General features: G+C 41.9%; 1 protein-coding gene across 2 annotated transcripts in view; it reads left to right on the top strand.

Annotated features, from left to right (window-relative positions):
• PRKAB2 (protein kinase AMP-activated non-catalytic subunit beta 2) overlaps positions 1–17080 on the top strand; it is a 30631-nt gene extending 13551 nt beyond the window's left edge. Inside the window, exons 8-10 of one of the 2 annotated variants that reach the window (XR_001110532.2) lie at positions 1674–1876; positions 12438–12491; positions 14787–17080. Coding sequence is in view for 1 of the 2 variants with exons in the window: in XM_012471986.2 (XP_012327409.1) it covers positions 1674–1751 (78 nt within the window). In the remaining variant the exon portion in view is untranslated. Of the gene's footprint in view, positions 1–1673; positions 6804–12437; positions 12492–14786 lie in introns of those variants that run through there. The other variant, XM_012471986.2, reaches the window with a different exon arrangement.
• The last annotated feature ends 602 nt before the right edge of the window (positions 17081–17682 follow it).

Below are 17682 nucleotides of genomic sequence, written 5' to 3'. Positions count from 1 at the left end.
CCTAAACACGAGGTAATGGAGAAATGTGACCAGATTTGCCTGGTCCCCTTTAACTCTAGAGTCCTCCTTGGTTTTTCTGCTATTTTAGAGTCTGATATGAAAATAGCCATTCTGTTCCTGTCTTGTTATGTCTTTGTGGTTTGGCTATTGGAATAAAGTTATATAGCTCTGTGGTTATCAAACTAGGCTGATTATCATCAGAATCTCCTGGGCTTCTCCTGTAAAAATCCAGATTCAACAGTTCCATTCCTAGAGATTCTGAATAAGTGTATCTAGGATGGGCCCTAGTAATTTTTTTAAGCTGCTTTTACTTCATGGATGTGTAGCTGGACTTGGGAAATCACTGTTACAGCTAACAAATTATGTGGTACGATGTAACACTTAAAAATATATTTTGAATTGAATTTTTATAATAACCTGTGAGATAAGTGTTATTTTTAACCCCTGTTTTATAGATAAAGAAACTAAGGCTCAGAGAAGGTCAAATTGCCAGTAAGTACCAGAGGCAGAACTGAGGTCCAGCCCTCCATGCTGACTTCATGTTCTTTCCTGTATTATCATCATGCCAGGTCTTTCCAAGATGGTCTTTCTCACCTGGTCCTCATTTCCACAAAACCTGTGGAAGTGTCGAGTGAATTTTTTACCTGCCTTGCTTCTGTCGTATTTAGGCTTTAGTTAGTCAGTCAACATGATTGATTCTGGAATGTTATCATGTTAGTCAACATGATTCTGGAATGTTAACCCGGGAAGCATTCATTGTGGCTAATACAGCGTGGAGGGAGGTGGAAGGATACACCGGTTCCGAATTGGATTTGCTTGGGTTATTTGGGATCTGATGGATTTTGCCTCCTGTAACTGCTCCTTGGGCGTCATTTAATATGCATAGGCTTGCCACGTCCTCCTGTGGTACATCTGTAGTCTGTAACACAGCCTGGGAAATGGTACCTCTTGCTCTCTTCTGACTGGTTCTGATTCAGGCGAAGGTGTTGATTATTGTGGTTCTGACCCATTCCTGATTCTCTCAGATTGTTTAGGTGGTTTGGAATTGATCCATTGGATTGGGTGTCCTTCTGAAGAGGATTTTGGTGTTTACTTTGTTCAAAGATAGAGAGGGATTCTTAGGTTCCCTCTAAATCAGAGAGGACTTTTTGAATTATCCCCGGTATTAAATGGAAATTACACCTGCTCTAGGACTTGGGAATTGTTTTTCAGAAGGATTGTTTCTTTTTTTCTCTTTGTCTTTAAGACTTTCTTCTAGATATGGATGCCAGGATATTTCTTTCTTTCTTTTCCTTGCTAGTTTTAAGCCCAATATTATAATTTAAAGTAGGGAAGGGAGCAAGGTAGGAGACTAATATTTCTTCAGCACTTGTATGTCAGAAACTGTGCCAGATATTCTCACGTAATCATCAGAGCCACCTTAATGGTAGATATTATCTTTTGTAATGATGAGATAAAAAGACTTGGACACACTGAGTAGATTACCCAAGGCCACAAGTAGAATAATAGGAATCAGATTGGAACTGAAACTGATTTGACTCCAAAACCAACCTTCTTCTCTTATATCAAACTGTCTCTGTTAAAAGTGAGTGACTATGAAGGACTGATGACTGGGAAGAGCTACCATCTGTCTTAACTAATGAATTAGCTGCACGTGTTTCTTTTCCTTGCAGGACAGTGTGATGGTCCTCAGCGCAACCCATCGCTACAAGAAGAAGTATGTTACTACTCTGCTATACAAGCCCATCTGAAGGGATCCCTTCTTGCCTCCAAGGATTCAGGAGAAGCATCCCCCTTGCCTTTCTGGACTGAACCAGTCTTACCTGAGACTGGAAGGCTGATTTGCTTTGAGGCTGATATGTGTGTTTCAGAGCCTGTGAGTAGGATGCTCTGCTTTTGCATTTGATTGCAGATGAGAGCTTTATGAGTTCACGGAATTTATTTTAAGAAAAAAATATATATACATATGAGAAGAAGGTAAATGGAAGCCTCCTAGCCCCAGCTAGAAGTATTGTCTCTGCCTGTGGGTTTTCACCAAGACCTCTTTGGGGGTACTGCAGGAATAACTATATAGGAAGCTTTTTTCCTAAAATGAAAGAACAGCAGACTCTTAGGATCCTTGCTGGGCAGAGGTTCTATCACTGCTACCTTGGCTCTCCAAGGAATGGGCTTGTGCTAGACAGCTGCCCTACTTAACAGCTGCCTCATCACAAGGGCAGTTTTCCTTGCATGGGTTCTCTATATTCCCAGAGTATGTGGCACAGTCTGTGTTGTTGATATGATACCAGATGCCTCACAAGAACCCTTTCCTCTCATTCTTCCTTTAAGAGCCTCCCATACCTGACCCCTCTCTAACACAAAACTCATTGGGTAAGTGACTTTTTATGACACCTGACCCACCCCAGAGACGAGGGCTGCCAGAAGGTCTTTTTAGCCCAGCACAGGCCCAGGCCACCTTGTAGTGCTTGCTTTAACTTCTAAAGAAAATACGTCTCAGCATTATAAGACAGGCAGAGTGCAGAACATCTGCTTTTTTGTTTGAGTTTGGTGCCAGGGCTGAGGCTGTATCGGCAAATTCCCAAAAGTCTTCCCACTTGGCCTGGCCCTACTTCTATCCTTTCTTTTTTTTTGAAACAGTCTTGCTCTGTAGCCAGGCACCAGGCTAGAGTTCAGTAGTGCGATCTTAGCTCACTGCAACCTCCGCCTCCTGGGTTCAAGCAATTCTCCTGCCTCAGCCTCCTGAGTAGCCAGGTGCACGCCACCACACCCAGCTAATTTTTTTGTATTTGTAGTAGAGACAGGGTTTCACCATGTTGGCCAGGATGGTCTCGATCTCTTGACCTCGTGATCCACCCGCCTTGGGCTCCCAAAGTGCTGGGATTACAGGCTTGAGCCACCACGCCCGGCTACTTCTGTCTTTTCTCTCTCAGCACACACTTCTGAAAGTAGCAGTGAAACCAGGGAGTAGTTTAATGTCTTTCATCCTTGAAAGATTTTTATGTGCTGGCATTTTTTTTTTTAACTTAAAAATGGCTTTTCATTGGTCTTAAGAGACTGCATTGGAGAATTTCAGGCTTTTGATAAATGCTTCTTCAAATTATCTTCTCTAGTGTAGCCCTCCGTGGTCTTAGATTAATATGGCCAACCCTATACACATCACTAAATGCTGCTCTAGATAAACTGCTCAGGTTCATTTAACTCATTGAACTTGATGCACCTAACGGGTTCCCTCATTTAAAGATTTGTTAGGCCAAGAAACAAGAAAGTATTCCTAATATTCCCAACCGTGAAAAGCATCATGCTTTGCACTAAGTGTTAAGATCATTTTGTTCTCCGGCCTCTTCTTTTTAAAGGTGTTTGATGATGAAGTGGGGTCACTGATTTCCATATGTGAACTGAAAAATATTCAATTGACTTTTGGGGTTGAGAGAAAATATTTTTGCCCAAGTGGCTGGGCTCTTCTGTTTTACAGATAAGAAGGCAAATATTCAGCACTAAAGGAGGCTAAAGTATTGATGAATGGGAGACTCCCTGACCACTCAGATGAGCCTAGCCACACTGAAAGGGCACCTCCAGGTCAGGTTAGCTACCTCCCGTCTTTCCCATGCAAAGCGGACAACACAGTTGTCTTTGGGCCTGTAGACCTCTTGGGTTCCAGGTGTGATAGAGTAAGGTGTGGCGTTGTTGTTTTGCTGGGATGCAAATAACTAAATGCTTTGGCAGTTAATTGCTAAGAGTAAATACTACTTCAGCCATCCGCGGCCACCTTCTGCAGCAAAAGGCTTTTGTGGAGAACATTTTATGGTCCCAAACACTTTTTCAATAGTGTGCCATTTAAAAATCCAGGCCAGATCCTATTATAACCAACTCTCAGGATTTACAGTCTTCAGTTGTACTAGAATTTTGTATTTGTCCAATACCCATTAAATAAGTGGGCCACTTAGGAAGATTCAAAATCTTGGTTGTTACATGAAGTTTGTTATATTCATATTTCTTGTAAACAGTATCAAAAGGTAATATCTACGTGTTCATGTGTGAAAATTTTTACTCCACACAGGTGTATCAGTAGAGTGGGGCAGGAAAAGAGATCTCTTCAGTTTCTTTGAGGCCCAAGGCTTTTGTGAAATGGGTCTGCCTCCAGTGACAGAGGGTTTGGCGCTAGTGACCTTCAGATCTTTCTATCTGGAAATGTGCAGAGTGTCAGTTTCCCATGTTCTGAGGTAACTCTCAGCCAGATGTGAAATGGGAGCCCACCAGCTGGCATAGAAGGGAATGGGTAGGAGGAACTGGGTGATGACTCCTTCAGCACTGTCCCTTTTCTATACTGCTGATAGATCCCATGGTTCTGAGAGGCCTTGTCTCACTCTGCCTGGAAGCGAGGGAGGGAGAGAAAGAAGTAACCCAAAGTACTACTCATTCATCCTTGTATACTGATTAATGGGATAATTAATTTTAGGCAGGAGAGGGCCAGGCGCGGTGGCTCATGCCTGTAATCCCAGCACTTTGGGAGGCCGAGGCGGGTGGATCACAAGCTCAAGAGATCGAGACCATCCTGGTCAACATGGTGAAACCCCGTCTCTACTAAAAATACAAAATATTAGCTGGGCATGGTGGCGCATGCCTGTAATCCCAGCTACTCGGGAGGCTGAGGCAGGAGAATTGCCTGAACCCAGGAGGCGGAGGTTGCGGTGAGCCGAGATCGCGCCATTGCACTCCAGCCTGGGTAACAAGAGTGAAACTCTGTCTCAAAATAATAATAATTTTATGCAGGAGAGAGTTTGACAGATTTTGAAAATGACTAAAGACAAAAAAAAAATCTTTTTTAGCCTTTATTTTTCCTGTTGGAATTTTACAGAGTCAAAGTAGGCAGAATAAGAAAATAGCTCTTCACAGGGGCTGACCCTTAAAGAACTGCAGCATGGTTTTGGAATTGTGGGGAAGAGAAGAGGGGCCGAGCTGAGGAGTAACAATAGGAGACTAAAGGCTTGAGTAACGTAGAACAGAAAATGTCCTCTTTGAAACGGAAATTAAATCAGACACCACATGGTGGTGTCCTTGGATATCACCGTTCAGAATTAGAGTGTAAAACAATCTTCCCTTTGCATCTTGTTCCAATTCTCTTCCCTTTCTTCTCTATTCTGCTTTAAGTTCATTTGTCAGGCAGACTTTCCCAGTGAGTCAGACGTTACCTAAAACAACATGGGTTAGCCATGCTGCTGGTACAGAGAAATTCCATACCATGGTTATTAGCCTCCTTTAAGCTTGGAATTGGATGGGATTTTACCATTCTGGGCAACACCCCTGAAGGGCATACCTGACCTCAGTAGTGTTGGCTTTTTAAACGTATGCTTGTATGGTACAGAAACTTTGTAAAAGAAGAATCCAAGAGAAGTTCGTGAGAATCCTACAAACCCAGGCCCATTCACTTTGCTCTGATTCTTCCTCGTCTCTTCTAGATCTAATGGGTCTGGGATGAAAACTTTGAAAAGTGTCAGTATTCTATGTATGTTGTTAAAATGAAGTTAAGTTTGGAAAGAAGTGATACCTCTAGACTGGGTTTATATTAATCTGGGATATAAATGAAGAAGACATACTAATAGAATTCCCTGCTTTTAATTGGGGAAATAGGGCTTTAATAATTTTGACCTCAACTAAAAATGATATGCAATAGTCTGTTTGTGTGTGTTTGAAATTCATTCTGTTCTCAGAGATTTCTACATTCTCATATTCTAGTGATTTGGGGCATGGGCTTAACAGCAGATGTACAGTGTATTCCTGCATTATTCCAATTCATCCTTAAAGCCCAGTTTTTGCTGTCTTCTACCAGGGGCTGCTGACTCCAGTTACCCGTGGTACGGAGGATCTGGGAGGGTAGCAACTAGGGTCTTTCAAAACTCATTGGATCGAAACATTTGTCTCTCCTTAAGTGCCAGTCACAATTGGAGATGGAAGGACTGTGATTTCTGCAATGAACCCAGACTTTTAGAGTAAAAAGCCAAATCATTTTTTAAATTCTAAGAAAGAAGGAAAAAAGAGAAAAACTCAAGTCTATTACTTACAGAGTCCAATTCTTAGCAATGGAATCCTTCTGGGATTCTAGTTTGGGCTTTGTCTTGATTTGCTTTTCTCAATTGTGCTTCGAAGTGAATAAGTTTTATTACAAATTAATTTTTTATTAGTTTCAATATTGGCGTTAACTTGAATTAATTGTATGTAGCACAGCATTTTTGCAGTAAGATGGGTGTGAAATACTAAACACTATGGATTTTGCAGGTGTCAGGTTAAATGGTCAACGGATACCTACATTAAGTAATATATTAGGTATTGGTGATCTTACTTCTTTTCTGTTCCCCTCTGCAAAACACTTACCCAATCCAGCTTGTGGTTTTGGGACAGCCAAAGCTCACTGCTGTTGGTCAGTCCTAATCTCTGCATGGGTCTCACATATGAGACTTGTTTGAATTTTGGTAAATTGGAGCATGCTGGTTGCTATTACATGGCAGCATTTCTAATGAGTGCAGCTCTGTGTCAGAAAGGAGAGATAGGACTATAATTCGAAGGGAGTTAAATATATGAGTCCTCTTTTAAATGGTGCTTTTTGTAACCTTTAATGCTGAGGTACAGAGCTGCTTTTCAATATTTCAGATAGGAGTGGAATACAGGAGTGAATTTTAAAGCTGTTCTCCAAGTGTAATTTGTCACCGGACTCTTAACACACCTGGAAATTATATGACATGACGCATACAGAAATGTTTTGGGTTTTTTCCATAAAACTGTTTAATAAAATTATTATACAGCAATAAGATTTGAGTTATTTATTGATGACTGATTATATTATCAATGTCAGTTTGTCTTGGTGTCTCAGGGCCTAAATAATGTGAACTGCAAAACAACACATTTGAAAGAGAGAAATCTTAGGTGTAGGGGACACAAATGATGTCCTTCTATCACTTTTTCTCTTCTTTTTGTTTCAGGCTCTGCCAATATTAACTGTAGGAATGCAGACGTAGTCTGTGATTTGGTTTTCAGCATTTTCTCTGAGCTGGTTGCACGTTTAGCTATCATCCTGTACTGGATAAGCTGAGCTCTCAGACCAGTGATTCTTAGCCCTGGCTGCAGATTCATATCACCCATGGAGATTCTCTAAACATTGATGCCCAGTACCTTTCCAGCCTAGTTAAATGGACGTCTCTGGTATGGAGTCCAGGCATCTGCATTTTTTAAATTCCCGCAGATAAGCTAATAGACATCTAGGATTGAGGACTGCTATCTTGGACCCTTCCTATTCTCTTTCTCTGTCAAATTGTATGCTTCATTACATATAAAAACATTATAGCTCATGCCTGTAATCCCAGCACTTTGGGAGGCCGAGGCGGGTGGATCACGAGGTCAAGAGATCGAGACCATCCTGGTCAACATGGTGAAACCCCGTCTCTACTAAAAATACAAAAAAAATTAGCTGGCCATGGTGGCGCATGCCTGTAGTCCCAGCTATTCAGGAGGCTGAGGCAGGAGAATTGCTTGAACCCAGGAGGCGAAGGTTGCGGTGAGCCGAGATCAAGTCATTGCACTCCAGCCTGGGTAACAAGAGCGAAACTCCGACTCAAAAAAAAAAAAAAAACAAAAACAAACAAACAAACAAAAAAAACAGAGTATCTAGGGATGATGTAAAGGAATGTGACAGTCCAGAAATCTACCAGATTAAGAGCCAGTCTGAGCTCAGAGAGGATTTTGAGGCAAAATACGGCATTTTATTTTTAGATGGAGCTGAGCATTGTGGCAGTAACCAGCACTAGAAGAACTGAAGTTCAGGAGGTAAGGTAAAACTGTCCAAGATGAACTGAGATTTCTAGCCATTTTATTCCCAGGGCCCATTTGCTGACTCTGCACGTGAATTGAGAACTGACCTTTGCTCAAAAAGAGGATAGCAGATGGGTCAAATGACATTAAATACCAAGTAGTGGATCCCTAAAATATGGGAAACAAATGAGGTGATCCCTTTAGTTGCCCAGCTTACTACCCTGAGAGTGTTTCTGGGTTATAACTGGAAAACTGAGTTTTCAGCCTGGTGAACTCCTTGAGCTGAGAACATAAGTACAGAACAAAGAAGAGTTTTGCATCAATAGTGGAGAACGATTAGCCTAAGACTGAATGCTTACTGTAGGCAGAACCATGGCCTTCCAAAGATGTCTACATAGTAGTTTCCAGAATCTATGATTATGTTAGGTTACGTGTTGAAGCGTAACTAAGATTGCAGATGGAATCAAGTTTGCCAATCAGCTCACCTTGAGATGGAATGATTACCCTGTATTATTTAGTTAGGCCCAATCTAATAAGCGCAAGAGGGAAGTCAGAGTGATAGGACATGAAAAGAGCTTAACTTGCTGTTGCTGGCTTTTGAAGATGAAAAAGAATTATAAACCTAGGAATGTGGGTAGCCTTAGGAGCAAGGAAATGGATTCTCAGAGCCTCCAGGAAGGAACATGGTGGCTCTTAGTTCAGAAAGACCCATTTTGGACATAAATGTAAGATAATACATTTGTGCTGTTTTAAGTCACTAAGTTTGTTGTCATTTGTCAACAGCAGTGATAAAAAAAAAGAATACAACACGGCTAAGGGCCGATCTAATATCTTAAATGCAAGAGCCATAGGATCAAGTTATTTCCAAGTAACTTACCTGCATCCTAGAACAAAGCCCAAGAATATTTATAGGAAAACAAAAATGTTCAGCACCAAACAAGAAAACGTTCACCATATCCGACATCAGAAAAACATTATGAGGCATTCAAAAAAATAGAAAAATCAAACCGTAATGAGAAAAAAATCCATCAACTGAAATTGACTCAGAACTGATATAGAGGATAGAAATAGCAGACAGTTGAAACAATAATAAGTTTATATTTTCAAAGGCTGGAGGAAAAATTGAACGTGTTTATATATATATATATATATATATATATATATATATATATATATATATATATATATATGTTTGTTTTGTCACGTGTCTGAAAGACCCAAATTGAACTTCATAGATTAAAACTGCAAATCATGAGAAGAAAAATATACTGGATAGGATGAACATTAGATTAGATATTGCAAAGACAGATTATACTTGAAAGACATAAGAATGGAAACTACACAAAATAAAACGGAAGAAAGGCATAAAAATGAACAACACATGAGTGAATTGTGGAAAAACTTCAAGTAGCATAATAATGGGTACTAGTGTATCCTCTCCAAAATTCATGTTCAAACTTAATCTCCATTGTGGTGGTATTAATTGGGGCCTTTTAGGAAGAGATTAGGTCATATGAATGGGATTAAGGCATTGCTTCACACAGAGTTTTGGCCCTTTTTGCTGTCTGCCTTCCACCATGTGAGAACACAGCAACAAGCTACCATCTTGAAAGCAAAGAGCCCCTGTCACCAGACACCAGTGCCGGTGCCTTGATCTAGGGCTTCCCAGCCTCCAGAACTACAAGAAATAAGTTTCTATTATTTCAAAATTACCTAGTCTGTGGTATTTTATTATAGAATAAATGAACCAAGACAATTGGAATATCCAAACGAGGAGAGGAATAGAACTATTAGTAGAAATAGTGACCCAAATTTCCCCAAATTTGATGAACCCTATAAGGCCACATATCTAAATCACTCAACCCCAAGCACAAGAAATAGGAAAATAACTAAACAAAGGCAAATCCTAATACAATCTCTCAAACCCTGTTAGAAAATTGTAAAAGCAGCCAGAGGAAAAACAACTAGTTATGTACAAAGGAAGAAAGGCGATAGCAGTTTTGTCATCAAAACGATTGTCAGCTAGAACACAGTGGCCCAACATCTCTTAAGTACTGAAATAAAAAAACCCTGCAACCTAGAATTATTTACCCAGTAAAAAGATGTTTCAGAAAATGAAGGTGAAATAAGAAGTTACATTAAAAAACTGAGGCCAGGCATGATGGCTCATGCCTGTAATCCCAGCACTTTGGGAAGTTGAGGCAGGGAGATTGCTTGAGGCCAGGACTTTGAGACCAGCCTGGGCAATATAGCAAGACCCCATCTCTAAAAAAAAAAAAAAAAAAAAATAGACAGCTGTGGTGTTACACACCTGTGGTCCTAGCTACTCAGGAGACTGGGACAAGGGGATTGCTGTTGCTTGCTTGAGCTCAGGAGTGGGAGGCTGCAGTGAGCTACGATGCAGCGCACTGCAGCCTGGGTGACAGAGACCTTGTCTCTAACAAAAGCAAAACAAAATGGCTGGCAGAGTGACTTTCATTTCCGGGAAGATGGAATACGCATGCTTTTCCTGAGGTCTCCCAGTAAGTAGAACTAAAACCCTGGACATTTTCTATACAACAAACATAAGGAGACTCTGAAAAGGGCAGACTGACTAGACCTCAAGATCCAAAAATGACAGTTAGTTGTCTGCTCCCTTTAGCCCATGGACAAGTAAAGGTGCAGCCTAACAAGGGTCCGACTTCTTTCTTTTGCAATTAGATATCCAGCTTTCCCAGAACCATTTGTTGAAAAGACTGTCTTTTCCCCATTGAATGGTCTTGGCGCCCTTCTCAGAAATCGTTTCTCCATATATACAGGGTTTATTTCTGGGCTTTTTATTCTATTTCATTGGTCTATATGTCTTCGTGTTAGTACCACGCTGTTTTGATTACTCGAACTTTGTATTAAATTTTGAAGTCAGGAAATATGAGTCTTCCAACTTTGTTCTTTTTAAAAATGTTTTGTAGAGAAAGGTTTTTGCTGTGTTGCCCAGGCTAGTCTTGAACTCTTGGCCTCAAACAATCTTCCTGCCTCAGCCTCCCAAAGTGCTGGGATTACAGACATGAGCCACCACACCCAGCTTGTTCTTTCTCAATATTGTTTTGTCTATTCAGCGTCCCTTGAGATTCCATATGAATGTAGGATGGATTTTTCTATATTTGCAAAAAAAAAAAAAAAAAGTTGTTGGGATTTTGATAGAGGTTGCATTGAATCTGTATATCACCTTTGGTAGTATTGACATCTTAGCAATATTAAATCTTCCAATCCATAAATATGGGAAGTCTTTCCACTTTTTCCATGTGTTCTTTAATATTTTTCAGCAATATTTTGTAGTTTTCATTGTTCAAGTCTTTCACTTCCTTGGATAATTCCTATGTGTTTTTTTATGCTGTTGTAAATAAAATTATTCTCTTAATTTCCTCCTTTAATTGGTAATTGTTAGGGGATAGAAACACACATTATTTTTGGGTGCTATTTTGTGTCCTGGTACTTTGCTGAAGTCACTTATTAGTTCTAATAGTTTTTTTTGTGAAATCTTTAGTATTTTACGACATTTAAGATTATGTCACCTATGAACAGAAGTAATTTTACTTTCTTTCCAATTTGAATTCCTTTTAGCTCCCTGTCTTCTTATCCCAGCAATCCTCTGGGGGATTCTCTGCACTCTCTAAGGTTGTGGCAAAGACTCTTCCTTAGAGAAGACCCTGCCTTACACCATCCTTGCTTCTCTGAGACATCCTCCTGTGGATGAGAATGGGATTGCCTTTGAGAATTCTCAATGTCCCACCCTCTGATTAGGAAAAAATGTCTTATCCTATGTGCCCTGCCCCTACCTTGCTATAATATTCAGAGTTAGAACAGTTCCCACATTCTGATAAAAGTATGTTTCTGAGCACTTCATTTCACAAGTTTGAGTTTCTAAAGGCGATCTTATTTCCTGACCTCTGTACACCCGGTGTTTAGAATGGTATCTGGAAAATTAATTAATAAATATTCATGAGATAATATATATAAAACCCTTTGTAAAGTGAACATGCAGAAGAATATAATTCTTTTTTTTTAAATTGCATTTTAGGTTTTGGGGTACATGTGAAGAACATGCAAGATTGTTGCATAGGTGCATACGTGGCAGTGATTTGCTGCCTTCCTCCCTTTCACCTATATCTGGCATTTCTCCCCATGCTATCTCTCCCCAGCTCCCCACCCCCCACTGTCCCTCCCCTATTTCCCCGCAACAGACCCCAGTGTGTAGTGCTCCCCTCCCTGTGTCCATGTGTTCTCATTGTTCAACACCCGCCTATGAGTGAGAACATGCGGTGTTTGATTTTGTGTTCTTGTGTCGGTTTGCTGAGAATGATGGTTTCCAGGTTCACCCATGTCCCTACAAAGGACATGATCATCGTTTTTGATGGCTGCATAATATTCCATGGTGTATATGTGCCACATTTTCCCTGTCCAGTCTATCATCAATAGGCATTTGGGTTGGTTCCAGGTCTTTGCTATTGTGAACTGTGCTGCAATGAACATTCGTGTGCATGTGTCCTTATAGTACAATGATTTATAATCCTTTGGATATATACCCAGTAATGGGATTGCTGGGTCAAATGGAATTTCTATTTCTAGGTCCAATAATATAATTCTTACTATTTCTCTAGATGCAATGGTCCTTTTTCCTTAACCTCTCCTGGTCCTAAAAAGAACCATTAAAGGTAAGTTTCTACTTCTTCAAGCACTTTTCATTCCTGTGAATCCAGCAGTTGTTTCTTGGGCTCTGGGGTGTAGGGCAGAGCCTATGGTCACATTTTTCTCCTCTTGGTGTTGGTCCTTCCTAGCAGTAGCACGTCCTCATTTCAGGTTGCAGGGTCCCATTCTTTTCCAATCAATGCCCTCACTTTAACAGTAGACACCTGGCGAAGCTGTGCATGCATCTTTTATTGCAAGTTCACCAATCGCATGATACAAGCTTGTGTCTGTTTTTCCACAATTTCTGTTCTTTCTCTACAGGAGATAAGACTTTCACTCAGGAAAATGTTAGATTTGAGGTTCAGTGTCTGTTCTGACGCTGGGAGACAGATTCCCTGGGTTTATCATTTTCTTTCATCACTTTGTCCACTGAACTTAGGAGCAACTAACCTCTTATGTTCCTTGGTTCTTCACATATGGTCAAAGGTATTATGTATAAAGTCACTAAACTCCTTGCCTCTCATGAGCTGTGAATCAGGAGTGTCAAATGCATTTATTTTGCATAACTCTCTAAACTGTTTCCACTGAGGACTATCGGTGTTTTCCATACTATTAGTAGAGTCCTTAGCATTTTGGGGTTGAATAATATTAAGCAGCCAACTCCAGAAATCCCAAAACCAATGAAAAACTTCATCCTCAATATTCTGTTCCTCTAGAATCACTCCTGGTAGCAAAATCTGTATTAGTCAGGGTTCTCTTAGAGGGACAGAACTAATAGGATGTGTGTGTGTGTATATATATAATATTAGATGGAAGTTTATTAAGTGTTAACTTACGGGCCGGGCACAGTGGCTCAAACCTGTAATCCCAGCACTTTGGGAGGCCAAGGCGGGTGGATCACAAGGTCAAGAGATTGAGACCATCCTGGTCAACATGGTGAAACCCCGTCTCTACTAAAAAATACAAAAATTAGCTGGGCATGGTGGCGCGTGCCTGTAGTCCCAGCTACTCGGGAGGCTGAGGCAGGAGAATTGCCTGAACCCAGGAGGCAGAGGTTGCGGTGAGCCGAGATCGTGCCATTGCATTCCAGCCTGGGTAACAAGGGCAAAACTCCATCTCAAAAAAAAAAAAAAAAAAAAAGTGTTAACTTAACGCAATCACAAGGTCACACAATAGGGTGTCTGCAGGCTGAGGAGTAAGGAGAGCCAGTCCAAGTCCCAAAACTGAAAAACTTGGGGTTCAATGTTCGAGGGCAGGAAGCATCCAGCGTGGGAGAAAGATGGGGCTAGGCTCTCTCTTCTTTTCACGTTTTTTTTTCTTTTTTTTTTGAGGCAGAGTTTCACTCTTGTTACCCAGGCTGGAGTGCAATGGCGCGATCTCGGCTCACCGCAACCTCCGTCTCCTGGGTTCAGGCAATTCTCCTGCCTCAGCCTCCCGAGTAGCTGGGATTACAGGCATGCGCCACCATGCCCAGCTAATTTTTTGTATTTTTAGTAGAGACGGGGTTTCACCATGTTGACCAGGGTGGTCTCTCGATCTCTTGACTTCGTGATCCACCCGCCTCGGCCTCCCAAAGTGCTGGGATTATAGGCGTGAGCCACCGCGCCCGGCCTTTAGTTTCCCTCCTTTCATTGTGACCCGTGGTGGAGGGGAAGACAGTGAGAGCATGTCCCCGACTGTTTTCCCTCCTGGGTTCCTGGGTCCCAGCACTGTGTTACATGTGTGACTCCCCACACCATGGAACAGATGAAGTGATGGGATCTCACGCGGCCTTAGTTGTCCACTTGCAATTCCACTTTGACTTCCTAAAACTTGTGTGATCTGCCTGGCTCCTCAAAAAATGAATCTCCGGAGACACTATGTAATAGTTGCCTTTGGGCAAGGCTTCTTTAATGGAGGGAATGTGTTAGATTCCCTGCTATTGAGGCCTGTGCTAAAACATTTACCCTTAGAAAATGGTTCCAGTTAACTTCTGACTTAAAATCCCCTTACTAATTGCGGTTCTCATTGGAGACCTAATAGGTGCCTTAAAGGAACATAGGGACCTAATGATAATATTCCTGCTGATGGGACAGTATCAGAACGAAAATTTGGCTATGGAGGACATTTTACTCCTAATTGTTGAAGGCAGAGCTTTCCCATTCACAGAAGGAGCATAGAGCCTGATTTCTAGAGGCATAAAAAGGGAGAATTGGTAAACCACGTGGAGAGGATTTTTATCTTCACTAGATGGTGATGTTGGCTTAGAAATACCATGTGCTCACCAGGTTAACAGTAGAGATGCTTGTTGCGTTACTGAAACTACTGATCTTTCCTAACAGAACTGTTTCCCTGAACTGCAAAACTTCCCACACATTGCATACACAGAAAGGATACGAGAGATATTGACTGTGGATAGAAAAAAAGAAAAATTTTGTGACAGGGTAGCAGGAGACCCACTACCATCACCTGAAAAGGCTGTTGGAAGCCAGTTCAGTCCAGAAGCCTTTAAATAGCCCCAGGTTGTGCCCTGGCCAAAGATCCTCAGTTTCTCCAGGACTTCTCCCAGCCTCACATGATGACGACGTTCTCCATGAAAGAAAACTTGTTTAAAGAGATCCTTGAGATTAAAGGACAGATTTGAGGTTTGTTCCATACTCACCACTCCAACATTTCTACCTTCTGTTCTGGTCCCAATTCCGGAAAAGAGCCCCCAAGTGAAATGGCTCTGTGTTCTAGGGTAAATACCTGGGGTTTGTTGTCTCACACTAAGGAGAACAAAGATGTGGATGCCTTCTCTAACTGCCTAAAATAACTTCTTAATAACTCCTGTACTAGCGCTCAGTGTTGGGGGATGTGTAGTCTCTGGCACGTGCTGTGATGGGGGATGTGTAATCTCTGGCACGTGCTGTGATGGGGGATGTGTAATCTCTGGCACGTGCTGTGTTGGGGTATGTGTAGTCTCTGGCACGTGCTGCGATGGGGGATGTGTAGTCTCTGACACGTGCTGCGATGGGAGATGTGTAGTCTCTGACATGTGCTGTGATGGGAGACGTGTAGTCTCTGGCACGTTCTGTGTTGGGGAATGTGTAGTCTCTGACACGTGCTGCGAAGGGGGATGTGTACTCTCTGACATGTGCTGTGATGGGGGATGTGTAGTCTCTGACACGTGCTGTGATGGGGGATGTGTAGTCTCTGACACGTGCTGTGATGGGGGATGTGTAGTCTCTGACATGTGCTGTGTTGGGGGATGTGTAGTCTCTGGCACGTGTTGTGTTGTGGGATGTGTAGTCTCTGGCACGTGCTGCGATGGGGGATGTGTACTCTCTCACATGTGCTGTGATGGGGGATGTGTACTCTCTCACATGTGCTGTGATGGGGGATGTGTAGTCTCTGACACGTGCTGTGATGGGGTATGTGTAGTCTCTGACACGTGCTGCGATGGGGGATGTGTAGTCTCTGACACGTGCTGTGTTGGGGGATGTGTAGTCTCTGGCACGTTCTGTGTTGTGGGATGTGTAGTCTCTGGCACGTGCTGCGATGGGGGATGTGTACTCTCTGACACGTGCTGTGATGGGGGATGTGTAGTCTCTGACACGTGCTGTGATAACGTAGAGTATTTCAATTGTTTTCTTTCCACTGTTGTCTCTTTTGCTTTTCCATGGATTCCCACACCCCTCCCCCATCAGGACACATACCCACGGCTCTGACAGTCTCCCCTGCTGGCTTTCCCAGGAGTCCCGAGCATTAACCAGGCTTCAGGAAAGAGGATATTCTGAATGCCTTTCACATTCTCCCTTCCTTGGTGACTTCTCCATGCTGTCTAATAGGGAATTTGTTTCTTACCATGGCCTCTCTCTCTCATTTGTCCGATTTTTCTAAATATTTTTTCAAATTTCAGTGGACCAGAATAATGACTATGATGTTAATTCAATATCTTCCACATCCTTATGTAATAAAATCTTCCAAAAGATTTTTGTACATAAATATGGGCATTTATGTTTTTTGTAATATACATTATGTATATTTGGTGTGTATGTTAAATAGAATGGAGATATATATAAGCAATATGTATATTTATATGATAGGCTTTTTGGGTTTTTTTTGAGATGGAGTTTCACTTGTTACTCAGGCTGGAGTGCAATGGCGCGATCTCGGCTCGCTGCAACCTCCACCTCCTGGGTTCAGGCAATTCTCCTGCCTCAGCCTCCTGAGTAGCTGGGATTACAGGCATGCACCACCATGCCCAGCTAATTTTTTGTATTTTTAGTAGAGATGGGGTTTCACCATGTTGACCAGGATAGTCTCGATCTCTTGACCTCGTGATCCACCCACCTCAGCCTCCCAAATATATGATAGTTTTATAAATATCCTGTGTTTAGTCTAATTCTGTTCTCTCATATGTTCATTGAATGTTGATTTTCCTTGATTTTTAGAGTCTCCTCCTTCCCAAAATACAGCCTGTATCTAGTGTGATTTCCTTGCCTTTGCCTTATCTACCCGGAAGCGATTTACGTTTATTAATCCTAAGTTTCTTAAATATGTTTGTCAATTAGGATTGCTTTTTCCTCCTGGCCATCTTGTCATTACTGGGTGATGCATCAAAGATCAACAATAAATAAAATACCAAAATGTCTCTTTGCTTCTCTCTACTCATTGGGCTTTCTTGTCCAAGGCTATTTTCCTTATCTGATGTTTCTCTTGGGTGGAAGAGAAAATCACAGTAAGATCATGGATGACAGCGGGGTTTTTCTGGCTGTAGTTTTAAGAGCTGCGTTTAGAGCCTTCTCTTGGAAAGAAGAACCTTCCCCAGTTGAAGAGCGAAGCACTTGAAAACTCAGCCGGCAAAAAAAAGAAGAGTGTCAAGTCATTGGCCACACTCATGCCTCAAGTGTCCTAAAACCAAAGATGATCAAGAGAAAATTGCTGTTCAGCAAGTGGAGACTGGCATGCAGATTCCCTGGCCTGTGAGCTTAGGGTGCAGAGGTAATCACGTCTGTGGCTCTTAGCTGCACTCACTCTTATTTCTGTCTATGATGACAGCTCATTCTCCCACTGCTTTTCTCTTTCCTGTTTTTTTTCTCTCCAGAAGCTGCTGTAACCTCTGTCTGGCCTTACCTCTGTCTTGTGGACTGACACCCTGCCAGGCCCTTCTGGGCCCCATTGCCTGTTTGCTCTCTGAACTCAGCTCTGTTCCCACTGCTGCTGTCCTGAGAGTCCCTCTCACGGCCGCAGCAG

Source organism: Aotus nancymaae, unplaced genomic scaffold (assembly GCF_030222135.1).
Source record: "Aotus nancymaae isolate 86718 unplaced genomic scaffold, 86718_ANA_hifiasm-v0.15.2.pri h1tg000108l, whole genome shotgun sequence".
Taxonomy (NCBI): domain Eukaryota; kingdom Metazoa; phylum Chordata; class Mammalia; order Primates; family Aotidae; genus Aotus; species Aotus nancymaae.
The sequence above is the reverse complement of the archived record's forward strand: the minus strand, read 5'-3'. Positions and strand labels throughout refer to the sequence as shown.